General features: G+C 46.4%; 1 protein-coding gene across 2 annotated transcripts in view; it reads right to left on the bottom strand.

Annotated features, from left to right (window-relative positions):
* Positions 1–15201, bottom strand: part of USP24 (ubiquitin specific peptidase 24) — a 155315-nt gene extending 140114 nt beyond the window's left edge. The window contains exon 1 of one of the 2 annotated variants that reach the window (XR_006356444.1): positions 14608–15201. Coding sequence is in view for 1 of the 2 variants with exons in the window: in XM_044005436.1 (XP_043861371.1) it covers positions 14608–14985 (378 nt within the window). In the remaining variant the exon portion in view is untranslated. The remainder of the gene's footprint in view (positions 1–14607) is intronic. The other variant, XM_044005436.1, reaches the window with a different exon arrangement.
* Positions 15202–17806: the final 2605 nt, after the last annotated feature.

Below are 17806 nucleotides of genomic sequence, written 5' to 3'. Positions count from 1 at the left end.
TACTCTGGAGGCCACCACTATCCTTCTAGTCCCCTGGGTCAGCTCTGCTTCCTTTGGCCTCCCACTCCTCTCACATATCCAACCAGCTGCCCAAACTGGTCTTTCCATCCTTCACAGCACCTTGCATACAGAACCCCTTCTCTCCATGTCACTCAGCTACCAAAATGATTTTGTTCTCCTTACTGAATCGACTGCAGGGGTTCTCTATTTCCCTCAGGACCAAATATAAAGACTCCTGGTGGTATTCAAAGTTCTTCATAAACTGGACCCCTGCTATATTCCGTGTCATCCTTCATTCTCATCCACACCATTTATAATCCAGCTCTGCTGATCTGCTTGCGGTTCCAAAGCACAGCCCATCAAAGCTTCAGTCTGTGCCCCATGCCTGGAATGCCTTTCCAAGTCACCTTGGCCTCTTAGCTTCCTTGGTTGCCTTGGAGACTCAGCCTAGATCCCATCCATCCCAAGAAGCCTTTTTCAGTTGCCCTAGCTGCAAGTCCCCCTCCCCCAGACTCTCTTCCACCTAGTCTGTAATGTCTTCAGGGCCTTAGTTACCTATACTGACCACCCACTTGGAATGGGAGCTCCTTAAGGGCAAGGATAATTTCTGCCTTTATAGGTACTCCACGTAGGTCAGGCAGTGCCTGGCATACAGCAAACACTTAATAAATGCTTACTGATTGAGAGTCACACTATCCATAGGAAGGCTGCACCAATCAAAATGTGCACACCACCTAAATCCATTTACAGAGTTAGTGCTAAACAATCAAACTGCCATGGGGTTACTTTATAGAACAAGAAAAAAAAAGATTCCGTTAGAGAAACAAAAATTCAATAATTTAAGGGGAATAATAAAAAAGCATGACTGGAATAAAAGGAACCTAACATTATTAAATATCACTAAAATAGCACTTGTCAAAATGATCAATACTAGTAAAATGGAAAAGCCCATTAGAACAGACTAGCCAAGCAAAACCTAGCAGTAAACAACACAGCAGTCTGGTGTTTGATAAACATAAGAACAACTGAGGGACAGACTCTATAGGAAAATAATTCCTAGGAAAATTCAGACAACTGGGCAAGAACTAGGTTTAGGTAAGTATTTTATGCTCCCTACCACAACAGCTCAAAAATAGGTGTGTGTGTATAAATATGTGTATATTTATAAAATATAGGAAAACAAAGGAAAATATATATATATATATATATATATATATATATATATATATATGCTATGTATCCAAATACGTTTAGGGGGAGTATTCTGAACCAAACAAATCGGGATGACCACAAAATAGAAAATTTCAATTACATAGAATTCAACGCAGCTAGAGTAAGAAATGGTCACATGGGAAAAATGCTTATATTAAATATCTGATAAAAGTCATAGGAATGAATGAAATGAAAAAGCAGAACTTAGTCTGTACAAAGAACAGGGGACACAAACACAAAAGTGACAGTCCCTGCTCCTGAAACTCATGGTCTAATAGGGGAGAAAACAGATAAAGAAGGCTTCAGGGCCAAGTCAGATAGAAAGGTCCCCTGGTCCTCTGCAAAGCAGAGGGTAACATATCACTTCTCCTGATAAAACCCTATCAGATGAAGCCAAATTATTGCACATTAATTAGACTGTGAGCTCCCTGAAAACAGGAAGCGTTCTGTGCCTTTCACCAGTCCTTAGCGGAGAGTGGTGAATAGGAGCTGCTTAATCAGTGTTTGCTGACTGACAGGGTCAAGGACTTTCTCTGGTGGCAAGAACTTTCAGCTCTGAGTCTTCAGTAGCTGCGGCTGCATCTCCACAGGGGTTGCTTCCCAGCAGGATGACTGTGAGCTTGTATGGGAAAGCACTGCTATTCCCAAGGCTCTTGCATTCAGGGTCCTGAGTGTCTGAAGAGAATTGATGGTGGTCAGGATTATGGTACCTGGTATATGCTATCTCCTGTCTCTCCCTCATATTTAAAATATATAAAGAATTGATACAAACATAAGGCCAAGTCATTCTCCAACAGAAAAACAGTTATATATAAACTTTTTCCCCCAGAAGAAGGAATGGAAATAGTAATTGTTCAAAGGATTGTTCCAAATGACTAAAAAATGTAAATACAAATTTTATACCCATCAAACTGACAAAGATAATAAAAAAATGGATACAGCCAATGTTGGAAGGGCTACATAGATGAAGGCAGGCAAACTATTATACTGTTCGTAGCTGTGAATTGGTCCAATCATCTTTAGAGTCAATTTATAATCACGTAAGAAAAAGCATATTCCTACTGAATAAACCAAATGAATAAGATATGGATATAAGGCCCTTTTCAAATTACCTAGAGAAAAGCAGCAACAATGATCTAGTGAAAATTGAGCCAACTGATCAATGATAAACTCCCATGTTGACCTCCAAACATTTGCCCCCAATTTATCAATAAAAAAAATTTTTTGATGTATAACTCCATTTTTTACAACTTATCTCTGTGAATCAAGAATCTCGGTTCTGTTCTCATCAATTCCAAAGAAACAAACTAACATGACACATGGGCATCTCTTTCAAAAGCTCTATCAAGAATAAACTATTAGTCAACAAGAAACGAATTCAAGGGTCTGACTCATTTATTTGACTGGGTTATGGTAAACATCTAACAATTTTATATTAAAAATGTTATGCACCAAGTTTTCAACGTGAAAAAGTAATCTAAGGGGCAGCTAGGTGGCGCAGTGGATAGAGCACCGGCCCTGGAGTCAGGAGGACCTGAGTTCAAATCTGGCCTCAGACACTTAACACTTACTAGCTGTGTGACCCTGGGCAAGTCACTTAACCCCAATTGCCTCACTAAAAAAAAAAAAGTAATCTAACTTTTTTAGTGCATGCATACACACCATAAACTTTAGAATTCATTTCTCCTCATGCTGAATAGGAAAAGGAGGTTTACTGAAAAGGCCCAGGTCCAGGCCATGGATCCAAAAGAACAGGGAATCTAGTCCATTTTAGTCCTCCACGTTAAACCTAGGTAAATTCTTTTTACCACCTGATATTCACCCAACTGCATTAATCCTGAAAAAAAAAAGTTTCTACACGTTTTGGCTTCGAGTTTGCATAAGTCAACTGAGGCTAAACCTTGCCTAAATGTTACACAGAATGAGATGCTGTTGCCCTTCTCAATGATATGTATTCTTTCTAAATACTGAAAGAACCTAACATATACTGAACAAGCTATCAGTCAGTCAGTAATTAAGTGCCTCTTATAACTCTCAGAACATCTCATCTGTTAGTACATTATCTGCTCTTGTTCAGTCATGTCCGACTCTTCGTGACCCCATGGACCACAGCACACCAGGTCCACTGAAGTCTGTCCAAGCTCACGTTCATTGCTTCTATGAGTCTCTCTTCATGTTGTCCTCTGCTGTCCCCTTCTCCTTTGCCCTTTGGTCTTTCCCAATACAGGGTTTTCCAATGAATCCTGTCTTCTCATTATGTGGCCAAACTATTTAAGCTTCACCCCTGGACCTTCCGGTGAATGGCCCGAATGATTGATGTGATCTCCTTGCTGTCCAAGGAGCTCTCAGATTCTCCAGCACAATTCAACAGCATCGATTCTGCACCACTCTGCTTTCCTTAGAGTCCAACTCCCACAGCCATCCATTGCTACTGGAAAAACCATAGATGGCTTTGACTATACAGACCTTTGTGAACAAGGTGGTTAGTATGCCGTGCAGATCTGCCAGCTTTCCTTCCAAGGAAGCATCTTCTAATTTCATGGCTGCAGCCACCATTTACAGTGATGTTTGAGCCCAACTATATAAAGTCTGACACTGCTTCCACTTCTCCTCCCTCTATGTGCAAAGTGATGGGACCAGTTGCCAAAATCTTATTTTTTTTCCATGCTAAGCTTCAAGCTAGTTCTTACACTCTGCTCTTTCACCTTCAAGAGGCTTCTTGATTCCTTTTCACTTTCATTATCTATACTGTATAAAAAATCGACTAAACAGGGTTACACAAAGCCATAGAAGAAACAGAAAGCAGGAACTAAAGCCATAAGGTTAAAGAAACAAAAATGCAAACTCAGAGATGTTTGCATGCAATCTCCCCTACCGCAGACTGGGAGCTCCTTAACAAGAACTGTCTTTTGCCTTTCTTTGTATCCCCAGTGCTGAGCACAGGTACACAACAGGTGCTTAGTAAATGCCTGAAAACTGGCACCAACAATACACCATGGAGTTCACCCACAATAGATGCTAAATTGTCACCATCTTCACAATGTGCTAATAAACTTAATTAGAAAATGTAAATAATTTGCCAAGAGTAAATGTGACATACTTATTAATAATTCTTAAGAAGGAGCAGCTAGGTGGTGCAGTGGATAGAGCACCGGCCCTGGAGTCAGGAGGACCTGAGTTCAAATCTAGCTTCAGACACTTAACACTTACTAGCTGCGTGACCCTGGGCAAGTCACTTAACCCCAATTGCCTCACTAAAAAGAACAAATAAAAATTTTTAAAAATAAGAAGAATAAGCAGTTTATATTTAGAAAAGGGACCAATGGGGCAAGCTAGGTGGCGCAGTGGATAGAGCACTGGCCCTGGATTCAGGAGGACCTGAGTTCAAATCCGGCCTCAGACACTTAACTAGCTGTGTGACCCTGGGCAAGTCACTTAACCCCAATTGCCTCACCAAAAAAAAAAAAAAAAGAAAAGAAAAAAAGAAAAAGAAAAGGGACCAATCCTTCTTGAAAATGGAGACTATGCTGTACTCATGAATCTGTTATGAATGCTCCAGCTCACTATTCTATTGTTTATATAGCACTCCCCGCATAAGTTAATTTTCTATATAACTGAACTGTACTTCTTTAAATACCAAATTTTTTCTTTCTATAGGCCATTCTTGATGAAAAACTTCCTAACATGTATTAAATGCAGCTAAAATTAGAAGGGAAATAGGTAACTGGAAAAGAATTATTTTCATCAAGTTTCTTGAGCATCTCATTCCCAAGATCTAAAAGGAACTAATTCAAATATACAAGATTGAGAGCAATTTTCAAAATGATAAATGGTCAAAGTATATGAATAGGCAGTTTTCAAAGAACGAAATTAAGTTATCAACAGCCTTATGGAAAAAATGCTCCCTCAAACTAATCATTAGGGAAATGCAACTCAAAGCAACTCTGAGGTTCCACCTCATACCCATGAGATTGAGAAAAATGAAAAAGCCTGGAGAAGCTGTTTTTAAAAATGAGAGCAAGAGAGTGAGAAAGAGATATCTGTTCTGTCAATGAAATGATGATCTGGTCCAGCCATTCAGGAATGCAAGTTAGAAATATGCCCCACAGTCACTAAATTGTGCACACCCTCTGATCCAACAATATTAATAAGTCTATAACCTAAAGAGGTTAAAGAAAAACAAAAAGCTCATAGTAAGTGCTATATAAATATTAACTATTATTATTATCTAAGAAGTTACCCATCCATAAGAGAATGGCTTAAATGAAATGACTATGATTGTGCCTTAAGAAAAGATGAAAAGGGGCAGCTAGGTAGCGCAATGGATAAAGCACCAGCCCTGGATTCAGGAGGATCTGAGTTCAAATCCGGCCTCAGACACTTGCCACTTACTAGCTGTGTGACCCTGCGCAAGTCACTTAACCCTCATTGTCCCACAAAAAGAAAAGAAAAGAAAAGATGAAAGGGATGACTTTAGAGAAACCTGTAGACTTGCATGAAGTGATACAGAATGAAGTGAATAGAAGCAGAAAATAATTTTGACAATAATCATAGACAAGCCACTTTGAAAGACTTAAGCACGCGGATCAGTGCAGGTTTGCAGGGCACCATCTCCTGAGGAGTGAAGTTGGCTCAAGATGCAAAATAAGACAAATGTTTTCAGGAATGACCAAATCAGGACTGTTTTTCCTATGATTATGCCTGTTTCTTATGCAGAATACCCTTTCCTGGTTGTGTAGCCATCCTCATGATTTCATTACTGCACTGAGCTATAATACAATGATAGCTTTGGGTCTCACTTCCTTTTGGGGGGGGGGGGCAATGAGGGTTAAGTGACTTGTCCAGGGTCACACAGCTAGTAAAGGCCACCTCATTTGAACTCAGGTCCTCCCGAATCCAGGGTCCACTGTACCACCTAGCTGCCCCCTTGGGTCTCACTTCTAAACAAGTTTTCCCAAACTAATTTGGCCATGGAAAATTTGGAATTTCAGATGTACTAAAAGATTTCATAAATGCTACTTGGGAGGTTGGGAGAAGGTAGGGAAAAGGAGAAAGAAATAGGAATATGAAATATCTCCAGGATAAAGAAAAAAATCTTAGATGTGAGAATGAAAATAATTTAACTCTATTTTCATTTTTAATTCCCCAAATATAATGCTGATTTCCTATTTAGCCATCTCTAAGCATAACTCAAGTTCACGGAAGCACTTGGGAAATAAACAGCCCTCTTCATCTATGGCTCCAAACCTGTGCATGGAAGGCTTCCTTCTCAATAGCACAGCCCCTGCTCGTGTTAGGTGTGCTAAGAACCTCCTGAGAAAAGAGATAATGAAAATAAGTTACGAGGAATTGAGTAACTTTTCAATGCCTATGGACTTTATTAATCCAAGCAGCTTCTACCTTGCAATGAGTCCACAGCACCACACATGTTGGGAGCCTGAATGAGCACCACTGAATACCCTGCCTTGATTCTTTTTGTGCTCCTGCCTAAGCTTTTCATGGTTTTGGGGGGCTTTGGGGCAGCAATTCCCTTAAAGGAACATTAATGCCTACTTTTCTAAGTGTACATTTCTCATGCTTTAGAAGAATTACTGAACTTTAAGCATGTGTCACATGTATAATCTGCTGCCTGCACTGGGCTCTCTGCATCTTATCTGCCATAGGTCAGGCAAACCAATAAGGAAGTTAGTTGACAAGTGCTTTTTCCAATGAGTAGAGAGAACAGTTCAACTTTTAAACTCTGCAAACTTGTTTTTTAGATATTTCGATAACTGCCATTTTGGGATAACTAGTTTTCTTTGTAATATAGTTTATTTTATGCATTTAAAATATTACTCCGTGCAGGGGTCCATAGGTTTCACCAGAGTGGTGGCCAAAGAGGTCCAAGAACCCAAAAAAGCAAAGAACCTCTCTCTGCTTGAGAGTCTGCATGTTCAGAAACCTGCTCTTTCCCCAGGCCCCCCGCCCCCCCATGCTAGGTAACGGAAATCTGACCAGTCAATCGGGGCACTGCTGTAGCACAATCTTTGCACCTGGGTAACTCCCCAAAGAAGGAATAGATCCTCAGCGCAACTGCTGATGAAACACAACCAAGCCCGCAGCCACTCACCTCTCCTCCAAAGTTGGTCTAACCACATCAGACTCTGCTCATTCACGTTCAGGGCCTCCACCCCTTGACAACAGCTGTCCTCCCCTGGGCCTGGAAGCATTTCCTCGACGGAATCCCAGAATCCTGAGTTTTCTTCCAGCCCCAACTCTCCCTCTGGGCTTTCCCCTCCCCCAATCCCAGTGGTTTCTCCCTTACATGTATTGTGTACATCCCCCAATGGGCAATGCCAGCTCCTTGTGAGAAGGACTTTTCATCCTTACCTTTGTATTCCGAATACTTAGCAGACCCTTAAGTGTTTGGGTGCCATCAGTAGCATTATTATAATGTAGAACTGACACTTTCCCTCTGAGTTCAATGGCTCACAGGCTTCACACCTGAAAGGGCCTTTGGACATCAAGTCCAAGCCCCTTACTTTACAAAGGGAAAAGGAGTTGCAGAGAAGTTTGCCCGGCAAACCTCCAAATCCAGGACTAACTCATCATACCACACATGAGCATGCAGAGGAAGGCACTTCCTTCATACCTAACTTAGATTCGCACTCACTAGTCTCTCAAAGCCTCTAGCTAGGTAAGACTCTGGGGTTCAGCAATAAAAGCAGGAGTGACTTTGGGGATCACAGAGAATCCTGAGGGTAAAGACATTGCCCAGCACATCCTCCTTGTGTGGGTGCTGGGGCCACCCAGAGAAAACGAAGACCAGCGCCCGCTCCTCACAAGGAATTCAGATTCTCCACCTAAGCTGAGCGTGTCTCCTCCCTTCAGCTCCCTTTCCAGAGCCTCCTCTGGCCCAAAAGCTGATTCCCTCCACCCCCCAGGCCAAACACAATGCCCCTCTGGTCCTGTTCAACATGCAAGCAGAGCCCCGGCCTTCTCTGATCCAGCCCCAGGACTGATGCTCTGCCTTGGGGTTGGCCGGGCCTCTGAGCAGCCCTCTGAGACTTGGCCCAAACCATGCTGCAGGCATCTGCTCAAACACCATCTCCCCCATTCAAATGGCCAGTGCTTCCCTTTCTGACTCAGCACCCTGGCTGGCCTACTCGAAGGGCTTAACAACCCTCACTGCCTATGGGCTTGACCAAAACCCCAAACATAATACAAAAGTCTTTCTTCCAGTGAATTCTAACAGTTCCTCTCTTGTTTACACAAAACCCTGTTTCCCAAAATCAACTTTAAAGCTGTCTAGACACATATACACACATACCCCCCATTAGAAGCTAGGCATAAATGTGTACTTTGCAATAAAGCCCCTTTATAGTAACTTTCTAAGCTTTCCAGGAAATACTGTAGGATCGAATGAGATAACACATGTAAAATGCTTTGCAAATCTTAAACCCATACATAGAAATGCTAGCTATTCTCACTGTTAGTTATTACAGCATCTAAGTTTTCAAGAGATCAAATGCTTCTACATCTCTGCTAGGGCTAAGAAAGCAAGGGGCTTAAGGTGCGGCAAGAGGGACTTATGTCAGTGAGAGGTGTTAACACTGGAGTGACATCAGGGTGGAAATCACTAATCTTAGAAGTGAGTCTTGCCAGGGAGGGAGGGGAAGGAGGGAAAAAAATTTTGAAACTTTTTAAAAATCAAACAAATGTTGAAAACTATCTCTACATGTAACTGGAAAATAATAAAATACTTTTATAATTAAAAAAAAAAAGGAAGTGAGTCTTATTGGGCTGAATGAAATTAGGGAGCAGAGAGATGAGGCCCTGGTCCCTAATGCCTAAGAATGAGCAGCAGGGGCAGCTAGGCGGCGCAGTGGATAAAGCACCAGCCCTAGAGTCAGGAGTACCTGAGTTCAAATCCGACCTCAGACACTTAACACTTACTAGCTGTGTGACCCTGGGCAAGTCACTTTACCCCAATTGCCTCACTAAAAAAAAAAAAAAAAAAAAGAATGAGCAGCAACTGGAACACTCACTGTCTAATTAGTCATTTCATGTGCATTCATTTTCCTCAAAAGAAACGTATGTGTATGTACCTATGTGTGTATATGGTTACACACACATGCACGCATACACAGCCCTGCTCTAACATCCTCTTCTGATGCCTCCCTGTGGTATAGAAACCCCCCACAGTCTTCATGGCTGTGCTGGTGGGGCGTAGGCTCTCCTAGGTCTTATACAAAACAAGGGCCAGCCTGGATGCCAAATTCTGAGAACAGCAGGAACCGCCCCAGCCCACAGAAGGGGGTGAGATTCAAACATCAGAGGGAATCTCACACAGACAAACTCACAGCGTCCTGAAATACTGGAGTATCAACAGTGTGCTGGCCCACTGCAATACTGAGGCAAATGCACAAGGTTCCATTTCTTCATTTAAGCCATGCCTGCAATGCAGAGGGGGGAGGGGCAGGGGTACAAGGGATACAAGAGCTGCCTCCAAGTACTAAAGTGTGCTTTAATGGAAGAGGGTTAGACTTCAGAGCTGCACAAGAGTAGAACGGAGGGTTTTGGAAAGTCCCTGGAGGTCACAGACTCCTAGGAGGTGGAGACCAGAGTCCAATCCCCTCTGGGACCTGTCCCAGCCCCTACAGGGAGTGACTGTCTGCCGGATTCTTGTTTTCCGTATTGGCTGGACTGGACAGCTGTTATTTGGGATGTCGCAGAGTGAGAATCCCAGAATTGAAGAGATGGAAAGGCCCAGCAGCCATCCGTGGTGTATGACCACGATGGAACATTGTTGAGCTTGCTTACTACTTACTGTGCGGTAAGAAAAGGGGAATTAGATGATTTCAAAGCGACACGGAAAGACTTGTATGAAATGATGTAAGAGTGAAGTGAGCAGAAACAGTAGAACAATTTACACTACAACACCAATATTAGAAAAATAAACAATCTTATGGACTTTTGTAAACTAACGAAGACTGAAACGAGCAAAACCAGATCAATTTATCTAACACTGCTAAAACAAAAAAACAAAACGAAAAAAACGAACCAAAGCCAAACCCAACTTCTTTGAACGCTGTAAGAACCATGGCCAATACAGTGACCGTTGACAACTCCCGGAGGCTAAGCGTGTACCACAGGCCGTCCATGACCTAGAGATGATCGCTTCAGGCTGTAGAATGAAGCATCTCCACTTCCGTGTGTGGCCTATGAAGTCCTCAGCTCTGGCTTCAGCCCTTCTCCCCTGGAGCTATTCTCATTCGAGGAACTCACCACCTTACCCTGGAAGCAGCCTTCTCCCTGGTCTCCCCTTGCTTTCCAGTCACCCTACACGGCCCTGCCAGATGACCTCCCTAAAACCCAAGTCACTGTTACTTCCCTGAGGGCTCACCTGGACTCACCCAAGAGACAGTGATCAGCTCAGCGCTGGCTTATGGAACAATGCCCAGGATTCTAACACTGACCTGTCCCTCTGCTCTCTGGTTCCTACTCCCATGGAAGGCTTGCTGCCTCTCCCAGCCCAGCCCTATTTCTCTACCCACAGGGAACAAATGCCAACACCCTGACACACAGCTTTCCCAAGTATCAAGTCCAAACTCATCAGCCTGGCATTCAAGGCTGTAGGTGGGAAATGCATTTGATTCATTCATTCTCTCTCTCTCTCTCTCTCTCTCTCTCTCTCTCTCTCTCTCTCTCTCTCTCTCACTCACTCACACACACACACACACACACACACACACACACACACACACACAAACTCTCACTCAATTAAATGGACTGAGTAACACAGGCAACAGGCTAAAGTTTATCACAGAAAACCATAACTGAATTTTTAAGACTGAAGGGGAATTCACCTGTAGTAAAAGCCTTGCCTGGATGCCTAGAGGGGATACTGGAATCTTAAACATTATACCAGTGAAAAACAACATGAATGAAACATTTAAAAATACACAGAAAAGAGCAGGAGGAAGTCCAGCACAGGACACAGACAAGGAAGGATAAGCTTATTACTACTGTGTCAAACTGAATATACAATTTTTAAAGACCCACCTAACTCTGTAATGCAAGCTGGCAGGTTCATACAGTCTTCTTTATCTCTTTTCTGTATACTGAAATGTGCGTTCTATTGAGGTCTAAGCTCATAATTAAAAAAAAAAAAAAGAAAAAGAAGAAAATGTAAAGAACAAAACTTCACCAAATCACCAGAGAAAGTGAAGCACATTAAAAGCTTCAGAAGTATGGCCCCAGGGACAAGCTCTCTATCTGCTGCTGGAGGCCGGACCCGACCCACTAAGTGACTAGTTTAGCACCAGGTCAGGCATCTGGGAGTGATTTTTTTTTTTAAACCACAGTAACTGATTCAGCCATGAAAACACTGCAAGCTATGGTTGGAGAAGCAGCTACACAAATGAAATCATCGATCTTTGAGGTATTGAAGTAAAAGGAATTAAAAGATGTGATTTTTAAAAAATGTGATAAAAGAAAAAGTGATCCTGTTGCAAAAGGCATTTCTCATTTTAGCAAACTGCATATTTATTACGGTTCCCTAGGCACACTCTTTTTTTTTTTTTTAGTGAGGCAATTGGGGTTAAGTGACTTGCCCAGGGTCACACAGCTAGTAAGTGTTAAGTGTCTGAGGCCGGATTTGAACCCAGGTCCTCCTGACTCCAGGGCCGGTGCTCTATCCACTGCGCCACCTAGCTGCCTGTTAGGCACAAACAAAACAAAACAAAACAAAAACCTGGTTTTGAAATTTCAATTCTTTAGAAATTAAAAAAGAGAATAATTACTATTTAGGTTGATGAATGTTTCATTCGTTTTTTAAAGGTTTAAGTCCCCAAATTAAGAACATCAACAATCTCATTGCATGGGCATTAATCTATGTAATTAATTTCTCATGCTTGTCAAAGAGCAGTTACATTAAGCTAAAAATGTCCAACAGGGTAATATGGATATGAAAGGGGAAGAGAAGAAACATTTACGAAGTGCCAAGTACTGTGCTAAGCACTTTAAAAATATAATCTCATTTGAGCTTCACAACAACTCTCTGAGCTAAATACCATTATGAGCCACACTGTGCAGTTTAGAAAATCAAGGCCGGGGCAGCTAGGTGGCCCATTGGATAGAGCACCAGCCCTGGATTCAGGAGGACCTGAATTCAAATCCGGCCTCAGACACTTAACACTAACTAGCTGTGTGACCCTGGGCAAGTCACTTAACCCCAATTGCCTCACTAAAAAAAAAAAAAAGAAAGAAAAGAAAATCAAGGCCAGGGTCACACATCTAGGGACTGTCTTGAGACTGGATTTGAACTCAGACCGTTCTAACTCTGAGCCAAGTGCTCTACCTATTGTGTCACAAAATTTGTAGTTAAGAAATATTTTTTTGCCCTTTCAGATTTTCTCTCCAAAACATCACTATGGCAGCATTAACTGTCTAACAACATTCAAAACCCAAATCCTTAAAAATGAGCATCATTACAACTTATCGCATCTTTGCTCCATATCAAAAACAAGTCCATGACTTAGATTTGAGGCCAATTTTTTTTTTTGCTTTGGTTTTTGTGGGAGTTCTGAACAGTCATTAATAAGAACCAAACTTTTTCTTCCCTTTATCCCTCTTTCTACTTCAGTGAAATAAAGTCCTGTCTTTTTCTCTCAGAACATGACTGACCCCTTCTCTCCAGGCATATCCTAAACCAGGTGATCTAACTTTTCCAGCACTCCAACTCTGCCCAAAGTACCAGGGACCTCTTACCCTGAACCAAATGAAGGTGCCTTGTCTGATACTGACCCCCCCCTCCCCCTTCCTTGACCACACTCAAAGTCAAATCCTGCCTCTTGCACAACTTGATGTCTGTCTGGCGTCCCTTTCCCCATCTATAACTGCATCTAAATTCCTCTCTAGTCTTCAAAGACAGACCAGACCAGTTCAGTTCCAGTCCCACTCCCAAATCCCTGGCCTTGGCCCTGGCCAGTCCTCCCTACCCCAACCTGTCTCAGGCCAAACAGTCCACCCCAGACCTTAGGAGACCAAAGGCCCACCCTCCTCTAAGCAGCCCCCAACCCATAGGAGCAGAGTAGGATCATGGGATATATAGGGCTGGAAGAGAACCTTAGGGACTGTCCCAGAAACTGAAGCCCAGATAAGTTATGCAACTTTATATGACTGCCTAGAGGCAGCTGGTGGAGCCCTGGACCAACTCTGGGCCTGGAGTCAAAGCCAGCCTCAGGCACTTAGCCTGGGAATCCTGGGCAAATCCCGTCACTTCTGCCTCAATTTGCTCACCTGTAAAATGGGGACCATCGCAGCCCTTACGTTCCAGGGCTGTGGTGAGGATCAAACGAGACCCTATTTGTCAAGGGCTCGGCACATAGTAGGAGTGCTTGGTTTACTCCCCCTCCCCTTCCCGCTTGTCCAAGATCAGTCGCACAAAACAGGGTTTTCTGATGACAAATCGGGTCCTTTCCACCCGACTCTGGCCCTGACCTGGGCAGGCCATGGTCAGTCAGGTCCCTCCAACCTCCTGAGAAGCGATTTCTCCAAGGGCACAGGATGCAATCGGCAGGTGACCGGACCCTCATGTCACTGCCCTCTAGACTAAGCCGTCCATGGCTCACAGCGCCCAAGCCCCCCGCTGTGTACAAGGAAGGGCGCGACAGGCTTCATTTGCCCGCCTCTGCCGGGGGTCCAGGGCCTCTCCCCCCCCCAGGCCCCTAACTGACGTCTGACTCTGGCCTAGCCCTGGGAGCCCCGGGACGTGGAGCCACCTTCCCTTCCACAGCCGGCCATCGGAGGGGGGTCCGCAGGTTCGGGCGGTGCCCAAGGTCACGGAGGAGGCGGCGGCCTGGAAGCCTGCTGCCGGGGGGGCCGCTCTGGCCCCTCCACCCCGACCTAGCCCAGAAGCAGCCCGCCCTCTCCTGGGGTCCTGCCGAGACCCAGGCCCCTCCTCCCGGGCTCCGCCTCCGGGGCATCGCTAAACTGACCGCTGACCAAGCAGCGCCCAGTGCTCTCCTCTCAGTGTCCATCCTTTGTCCAGGTTCAGGCCACTCTCCATCTCGGACCTGAGACCTTGACCGGTCCAAAGCCCTCCTGCAAGTGCCCCGAGGACCTGCCCCACCCCCACCGCTGACCGGCCCCTTCCACGGCCGTCCGGAGCCCGTGACCGGAGCCAGGCCTAGCCCTCTCCCCCTCCCTGAGCCAAAGTCCTCGGCCGGTCCCCAAACTCGACCCCGACCCCCTCCCCCTCCCCCTCCGGGGCACGCGCCCCGAAGTGCCCGGAGTCCTTGCCCAGAGGCCGGCGAGGCCCCCTCCCCTATCTCCCCCCCCCCCCGTCCGGCGCGCAGGCCGGCCCACGTGCCCAGCGTCCGGAGCGCCCCCCGCTGGGCCCGGCGCCCTCACCTCGGTCTCCACCACCTCGTGGTAGGCGGGCGGGGGGTCGAAGCCGCCGCCGCCGCCTCCGCCCGCGGGCCCGCTGCGGGCCGGGCCGTGGCCGTGGCCGTCGCCCCCGCCGTCGCCGCGCGGGCCGCCGCCGGGGCCGGGCCCGAGCCCCCCGGGGCCGCTGCCGCCGCCGGGCCCCCCAGGGCCGGGCCCCCCGGGCCCGCCGCTATCCATGGACTCGTAGGAGCCGTAGTCGAGGCCCGGGCGCTCGTGGGTGAGCAGCGCCACGGCCTCGTTGATGTCGTTCTTGGCCAGGTGCAGGGCCCGGCGGATGGCGCCGGGCTCCGAGAAGCCCATGCACAGCAGCGTCGTCATGTGCTGCTCCTCCTCCGTCTCCATGGCCGGGCCGGGCCGGGCCGGGCCGCCTCAGGCCGCCGCCGCTCCAGCCGCCGCCGCTGCCGCCTGCTCCCGGGGCCGCGCGCGCCCCCGCGCCCTGCGCGCGCCCGACCAACGCTCCCGCTCCCGTCGCCGCCGCCGCCGCGGGGCCAGAGCGAGGCTGAGGCTGCTCAGGCCGCGGCCGCCGGCGCGCGCTCGCTCGCGGGGCTCGCGGGGCTCGCGGGGCTCAGGCGCGGCGTAGCGCGGCCATGTTGCCCTCCGCCCTGCGCCGCTCCCGGAAGGCGCTCCCTCCGGGGAGGGGCGGGGGAGAGGACGGCGGCCGCCGCAGAGCGCCCATCTCACGTGACCCAGGGGCGGGGCCTCTGGCCCCGGGCGCCCCGCCCCGGTCCCTCCCCGCGGCGGGCGGAGGGAAGCGGTCCGAGGCCAATGAATTAGTCCCGTTTGGGAGGAGAGGCCTCGCGGGGGGCCGAAATCCCCCCTCGTCACGACCGAATCACCTGAATTGGGGGAACCCCCACTCTCAAGGGGGCGCCCCCGAATCCGCCAGCCAGGCCTCCAGAGGCTGGCAGGAAAGCCCCTGTTCTGATTGTACCCCCAAAGGTTGACCGAGACCTAGGCCGAACCGCCCCTCAAATTCTGACTACAGGGGCCCGGTTCGGATCGTGTCACCCCAAGGGCAGACTGAACCCCCACAATCTGACTGAAATTCCTCCCAGCCTTGGCTGATAAAAGGTCCGCGTTCTGATCGTGTCACCCCAAAACCTGATTGGAACCTCAACCAATCCTCCAAATTCTAACTAAAACACCCCCATTCTGATCAAAAGCCCCCTCCCCTTGACCGAATTCCCCAAAGCTGATTGGAACATTACCCAACTCGAATGAAATCCCTCAGCCTGGTTTAAACCCCCTTAATTCTGACAGAAATATTCTCAACCCACTTTAATCCTCCTAAACTGGCTGACCTCCCTAACAATCAATCATTCAATCGACGAACATTTACTGAGTGCCTTTAAAGTAGCCGACTTTGAGCCGGGTGCTCCTTGCCTGCCCCCCAGGAGCTTCCATTCCATACAGGATTAATACAGGAGGAAAACGCCCCAGCAGGGGGTCTGGACTGAAAGCCCGGAAAGAGTTTTTAGCTGGGATCCTATCTCTAGACAAAGAGCAGCACTGTGAACTTCTCGGATGTCAATCACAATCGGGCCCCACTTGCTTCCAAACAGGAACTGAAATCTACTCCCCTTCTTCCCCCCTTCCAAACAACACACACACATCCCTGACATCCCCCAACCCTGACTGGGCTCTACTCTTCGATTCCTCCTTCTTGCTCTCCCTAACCCCTCCCCCAATTATTTTTTTGCTACCTTAAATTTGAATTTTCCTCCCTTTTGAAAAACTTTGTTTTCTTTACCTCCCTTTCTCCACTTTCCCTGCTAGCTCCCTCCATCTTCCAGCCTCCAAACTCTTCCTCTACCAATATGCCCCAGGCTTCTGGTTCCTGCACTTTCTCTAAATAAATTCCTGCAGAATAAACTAATCATTTCCTGCTCTTGACCTGGAGTCTCCCCCTCACCTTTATCATCTTACCCTTAGTCTTCCATCAGCTCATTCATGAACTCATCCTCAGCTCATATTGTTAGATTTTTGTGCATTCCGTGTCTTCCCTTTTTTTTTTGTTTTTTGGTGAGGCAACTGGGGTTAAGTGACTTGCCCAGGGTCACACAGCTATTAAGTGTTAAGTGTCTGTTCAAATTTGTTTGAACTCAGGTCCTTCTGAATCCAGGGCTTGCGCCATCTAGCTGCCCCCATTCTGTGTCTTCTCATAAACCTTCACAAAGTATTCATGTTTTAGGGGTCTTCAACTGAGTTGTTTAATATTTTGTGCACATCGAAGCCGCTTTCCACCTGTCTGTTATTGTTCATTCGTTTTTACATTACGCTACCCACCCAATGCGTTTTATTTTTATTCTGCTTCTGCTACTCGAGTTATCACTGGTAACATGGGACAACCTATTTACACCTATTCTGTATCTTTCCATCGACCCTATTTTGACCAACATCCAGCCAGGAACCCCCCCCACACACACACACACACCTTCCCCATCACCATTTTTCTCTGTTTCTGACAAGGCTAAGGTCACTTGCGTTTCTGTAGAGAGCCAAGTTGTTTGTTTTTGTTTTTATTTTTGTTTTTTCATGAGGCAATTGGGGTTAAGTGACTTGCCCAGGGTCACACAGCTAGTGAGTGTTAAGTGTCTGAGGCAGAATTTGAACTCAGGTCCTCCTGAATCCAGGGCAGATGCTCTAATGACTATGCCACCTAGCTGCCCCGAGAGCCAAGTTTTTAATGATCAGCATCATCATAGCTAGCATTTATATAGCACTTTAAAGTTTTCCAAGTATGTTTGTTATCTCATTTGATCCTCACAACAACTAAGTAAGGTAAGTGCTATTATTATGAACCCTATTTCACAGAGGAGGACACAGTGGGTGAGATAGATTAAGTGACTTGCCCAAGGTCACACAAATGCTTAGTGGAGGTAGCATTTGAACTCAGATCTTTCCAGACTCCTTGTCCAGTGCTACCTATCTGCCTCAAGTAATTTGCTAACCTCATTTACAAATCGCTGTTATCTAATTATCAGTCTATTTGCTAGTTTACCAGCTGGGCTATAAAATTATACAAGGCTGCTCTTCAGAGGCAACTGAAGGTGACTGTTATCTGTGAAGGCTGTCTATAGGTAAAGAGCTAGGATGACATCAGGCCAAAAGCATCGGACTAAAAGTAATGCTATGACTTAATTATGTGAAAGCAAACACCGAA

Source organism: Dromiciops gliroides, chromosome 4 (genome assembly GCF_019393635.1).
Source record: "Dromiciops gliroides isolate mDroGli1 chromosome 4, mDroGli1.pri, whole genome shotgun sequence".
Lineage (NCBI taxonomy): Eukaryota > Metazoa > Chordata > Mammalia > Microbiotheria > Microbiotheriidae > Dromiciops > Dromiciops gliroides.
This window is presented reverse-complemented; position numbering and strand designations above follow the sequence as displayed.